This window comes from Oryx dammah, unplaced genomic scaffold (assembly GCF_014754425.2).
Source record: "Oryx dammah isolate SB20612 unplaced genomic scaffold, SCBI_Odam_1.1 HiC_scaffold_17, whole genome shotgun sequence".
NCBI lineage: Eukaryota > Metazoa > Chordata > Mammalia > Artiodactyla > Bovidae > Oryx > Oryx dammah.
Genome location: NW_024070201.1, coordinates 46,917,694 through 46,923,081, shown reverse-complemented (window position 1 = coordinate 46,923,081; position 5,388 = coordinate 46,917,694). Strand labels below are relative to the sequence as shown.

At 39.7% G+C, this 5,388-nt stretch overlaps 1 protein-coding gene across 1 annotated transcript; it reads right to left on the bottom strand.

Annotated features, from left to right (window-relative positions):
- Positions 1-1,440: 1,440 nt before the first annotated feature.
- On the bottom strand, positions 1,441-2,385 carry LOC120876618 (olfactory receptor 51I1). Its single transcript, XM_040258592.1, has one exon. It carries the CDS (start codon positions 2,383-2,385, stop codon positions 1,441-1,443), a length of 945 nt encoding a protein of 314 aa, XP_040114526.1.
- Between the last annotated feature and the right edge of the window lie 3,003 nt (positions 2,386-5,388).

The following is a 5,388-nucleotide window of genomic DNA, read 5'->3' as shown; positions in this document are numbered from 1 at the left end:
TGGTCACACACTTCATTATTCTTGCCCGGAAAGACTACCGCCCATGGGGTCACAAAGAGTCCAGTTCAACTGAGCGCACACACACAATCTTAGGCAGTCTCTCAGGATCGATCTTGTTTCCAGAGCTTCTTAGTGTGAAACCTCCCCTTTGTCTAAACAAAGCTGTTTGCAATTTTCCCAAATAGTCTAGACCAATAGTCTAGTTTAAAGGTTTTCAACCTGTAATATATATCAGATTTGCTTGGAGGACTTATTAAAAATACATATCGCTGGACCTCACCACCTAAAAGTTTCTGATCAGGATATCTGAGGAAAGGCCTGAGAATTCGTATGCCTAACAATTTCCCAAACAATGCTGATGACACTAGTCTGGGAATCACACTCTGAGAACTAGTTTTTCAGACCTTTATTATTCATGATCTTTGTTATTTTTGTTGCACACTAGATACCCATAACCTTAGAGGGGTTAAAAAAGAGAAACACTATGCCTCTCAACCTTTAATCACTCCAAGGTCTTATTAAAAGCAATTTGAATTCAGTAGGTCTTGCTCAGGGTCTAAGATTCTGTTTCATTAACAAACCACCAGATATAACAATTCTGTTGTTCACTGGACCACACTTGGAGTACAAGGTCTAAATACGCTTGCCTAAATATTTTTTTCTCAAGCAATTTGTTATGCCAAGATCATTACTTTCCTGTCTTTCTGCCACCCTGTCCAACTACCATAGCCCTTCTCTTCCTTCATAGTCTACCTCACAAACATAGAAAAAAAAAATTTTATTTCCACAAACCAATGGGCCCTTTCTCCCCATGCATGCTAAGTTGTTTCAGTCGTGTTCAAATATGTGTGACCTATGCACTGTAGCCCACCAGGCTTCTCTGTCCATGGGGTTCTCCAGACAAGAATATCGGAGTGGATTGTCATGCCCTCCTCCAGGAGATCTTCCTAACCTAGAGATCAAACCCACATCTCCTTCATTGGTGGGTAGGTTCTTTATTACTAGGGCCACATGGAAAGTGCCTTTTCCACCCAAAGAATCACCAAACTTCCACTGAATTTTGTCTTCAGTGTATCATTTCCTCACTCTTGGTAGTAGTAGAATTGTGTTCAAGGTTAAGTGCACTGTAGAGCTTCCAATATTTTCACATATGTCAAATATATTTCAGGGCATCTTTATTTTTACGGTTTTCCCTTGATAAATCTATCTCTTAAGAATATGTCTTATTCATCATTATAACATTGCTAGCAACTAGCACAAAGTTTTTCATAGAGTAAGTGTTCAATACATATGTCATTTTACTGAGTCCGGTGTTCTTTTATTAGTTCCATATTCACAGCTATCAAGATCCTGGTCCTTTTCCTTGTTTTAACATTCCTAAAATCAGAAAAAGTCCCAGTCCTTCCTCCAAAATGGTTCTCTCAGGGTCTGCAGCATTCCTCAGCCCCAAGACTTACAGAAGACTTGACGGATCCCTCTGCGTATTTCCTTTGTCTTCACACTGTAGATGATGGGGTTGAGCATGGGGGGTATAAACAGGTAGACATTGGACATCATGACATGAACAACAAGTGGGGCACTTTTCCAGAAGCGGTGGATCATGGAGACAGCGATTATAGGCACATAAAAAGCCAGTACTGCACAGATGTGGGACATGCAGGTGTTGAGAGCTTTGAACCGCTGCTCCCGGGATGCAATTGCCAGCACGGCTCTCAGGATCAATGTATACGAAAGCAGGATAAAAGTTGAGTCTATGCCATAGGTAAAAATAACCACAAAGAGCCCATAGATGTTATTAACATGGATATCTCCACATGCCACTTTCATGAGATCTGGATGGAGGCAGTACGAGTGATGTAAAACATTGCCTTTGCAGAAGGGCAGTCGTTTCACCAGAAAGGGGAAAGGGAAGAGAGTGGTGAAACTTTTGGCAACGATGCCCAGGCCCATAGCCAAGATGCGGTTGTTGGTGAGCACAGTTGCATAGCGTAGTGGGTCACAAATAGCCACAAAACGATCAAAGCTCATGGCCAGCAGTATGCCTGATTCCATGAAAGAGAAAGTATGAATGAAGAACATCTGAACCAAGCAGGCATCAAAGTCAACATGACGATAGTTGAAGCAGAAGGTAGCAAGCACGGTGGGGAGTGTAGAAAAGGACACTCCCAGATCATTGAGAGAGAGCATAGAGAGGAGGTAGTACATGGGCTGGTGTAGAGTAGGCTCTCGAATCACCAAAACAAGGATGGTGAGGTTGCCTATGATGGAAACCAGGTAGAGGATACAGAAAACCAGAGCAATCCAGGCTTGACCTGTCTGCATCCCAGGGATGCCTGTTAGCTGGAGTGTGGCTGGCTGGAAGAGGGTGCCATTGAGGCCCAACATGGCAGGCAGATGTAAGAACACAGATGGGGGAATGTGCCCAGGAGGGTGTGTGGGAATGTTCTTCACTCTTTTTCAGACATTCTATCTCCAACAGAAAAGGTCAGAGATTGAAAGTATTGGCTTCTGGTCCTACTTCCTCCATTTGACTATGAGCTCTTTGAGGATAACAACTGAGTTCTACTCATCTCTGACTCACCAGAGCCCAGTTCCCTCTCACGACCATGTTATAAACTCCATGAAGGTATGACGAACAAGTGAGCAAGAGCAAAGTGACAGGACAGATTATATGAGATAGTTTCCTAATTCTCACTTAAAACTCCAGTATTTCTTCACTTCACCATCTCACCCTAGAAAACATATTCTGGAAATTTTGAGAAAAAATTAGAAATTAAGATGTACAGGGAAAAGGAAACACTGTCCTTGTCTCTGGGAAACCTTTTGTAGGTGGCAAAGATGAAACCTCTACAGCTAGAAAATTACAGCTTCAATAACTTTACTCAGACTTTACATCAACCTCCTTATCACTTTGAAGTCTTAAATTCTATTTTTTTTTTTTTTTTAGCTTCTGACTATGGCCTTCCACCTACCAATAATCTTACCTTCTCACCCCATGATCTTGCTTTGAAAGTTTTAACCATTCTTTCATCTTCTTCTATTTATCTATTAGCTCTTCCTTCCTCACCGCTTTCCTGACCTACCCTCCCTCTAGGACTGGTATCTTTATCTTCCCTTTGCCTCTCTTTCATGTTCATAAAATACACCATAACCACTGATAAATTCTATAACCAAATTGGGTGTGCAGCTGGATAAAGCCAAAGAAGCAAGTGCTTTATTGGGGAAGAAAGAGGAGACAGAGTGAGATTATTTACCACAACCAAAACCTTTAACTTGCTCTCAGCTAGCCCTTGGTTTCTGAGAAAAAGATGTCTTCTCCTCAAGCCCAGGCCCTCCACCTTTAGGACTGTGTTTCTTGCCATTTCACTCAGAGACCTCTTCCATTAGTCTGTTGTATTGTATCTTCAACCTCTCACTTTCTCTTTCCCATCAAGCAATAAGCACATACAAGATTATCCCATCATAGAAACATAACTTTCCTCCTCTAGCTTCCATGCTGTTATTCTTTCTCAATTCTTAGTCAAACTTCTTGAAACTCTGTCTCTCTAGATGCCAAGGAAGGGGAGCTTGTTTGCATGTCTGTTTTTCCAATCCATTCTGAGATCCCCAGATTCAAGAATTTGCCTTATCAGTGCTTAATTTACTGTACTGTGGCTTCCACACTGCACCCTCCCAATTGAAACTAATTTTTGTGTGGTCATTAGTGACCTCTTTGTCACCAAATCTAATGAAAACATTCTCTTTCTTAATCTATTTGACTTTCCTATGAGACTTAACATTGTTGGTAACTCATCCTTTTAGAACTGCCTTCTTACTTCAGAAGCATCTCTCTAATTTTCCTCCTTCCTTGGCATTTTCATCTCTACCTTCTTTATTGATTCCTCTTTCTCTGTCTTTGTCCTTTTCCAGCCTAACTCCTGGAAAAGAAATCAATAGTCAGAATAGTAAAAATTAAGAAACCATGTCATAAAGGACTTCTTTCCAGTTTTTATCCAAAATATCTCTGTAATTATATTTCTCTGGAACAGATAGCTCAAAATTAAAGCTTCACTCTGTAAAGAGTAGAACAGTGGTTTCCAGGGGTCTGCAGCAGGGTTGGAGGAAAGATGGGGAGATGCTGATAAAAAGGCGCAGACTTCCAGCTATAAAATGCATGTTGACTATAATTAATAATTCTGTAATATGCATACTTAGGATTCCCTGGTAGCTCAGGCATAAAAGGATACTTCTGCAATGCAAGAGACAGGAGTTTGATCCCTGGGTCTGGAAGATCCCCCACTTCAGTATTCTTGATTGGGAAATCCCATGGACAGAAGAGCCTGGTGGGCTACAGTCCATGGGGTCACAAGAGTCAGACATGACTTAGTGACAAAACCACTACTACCAATATACATACTAAAGCCTTTAAGAAAGTAGATCTTAAATATTATCACCACATTAAAAAATGATAATTATGTAAGGAAATAGAGGTGCTAGCTAACTTCATTATGGTGATCATTTTGCAATACATTCGCTTACCAAATCCTCACATTGTGTAAGTTAAGGTTACATATGTTATATGTCAGTAATAGTTCAATAAAGCTAGAAAATCTATATTTAAAATTTAAAAATAAGATAAAACTGCTTTGAAATTTAAAAATAGTTAAGCCCCATGTTTCTTTGACTTTTCTAGTTTCTGTCATCTTTCTAGCACTCTTAGGAAAATCAGTAAAAGTAGATGGTGACTAGAGGCTGGAGATGCCCTGATATCAGTAATAGTCATGAAAGTACATGGACCATAAGAAGGAATTATATTCATTTGGTTTCCCTCCTTTTCAACTGAGAATTCAAAGGAAACCTTTAATAAATAGGAGTTCTTTTTCTTATTCCCCTGTAAACTTTTCTCTTCCTCCTCACCTAGGTTTAAAAGTTGATGTCTCTAAAAAATCATCTTAGGTACAACCTCTCTTGTATCTACTTTTTTATCATCTTCATTCCAAGATTATTTCTAGATGTTGGAGAAATGGAAAAACTCTTAGGGGATCAACAAACATGAAGGACTCTTCACAAATAGGTTTACCCCACTGTTCTTAATCCCTGGTATGCAAATTTATGTAGTCCAGAAGGGCATATTTCACCAATGTTTCAGATTTTCCTCACTAGGGAAGGTAACTTTGAAAGTGTCTCCCCCAAGGAAAACATGATCTGTCACCACCCAGCAACAAATTTTTCTTTGTTTTGACCAAGTCTTGCTAAATATAACTAATCTAGGCATAAATATATATATATATAAAACATAGATACAAGCAATGTACTTCTTTTGCACAGCATGTATATGAGCATGTATACTTATACACAGTCACATAAAGGTACCAATGAATACATTCCTGTGCACACTTATACACCCAG

Bases quoted from the DNA above. Each gene is read 5' to 3' on its own strand.
- LOC120876618 (XM_040258592.1), bottom strand. From the start codon at position 2,385: ATGTTGGGCCTCAATGGCACCCTCTTCCAGCCAGCCACACTCCAGCTA.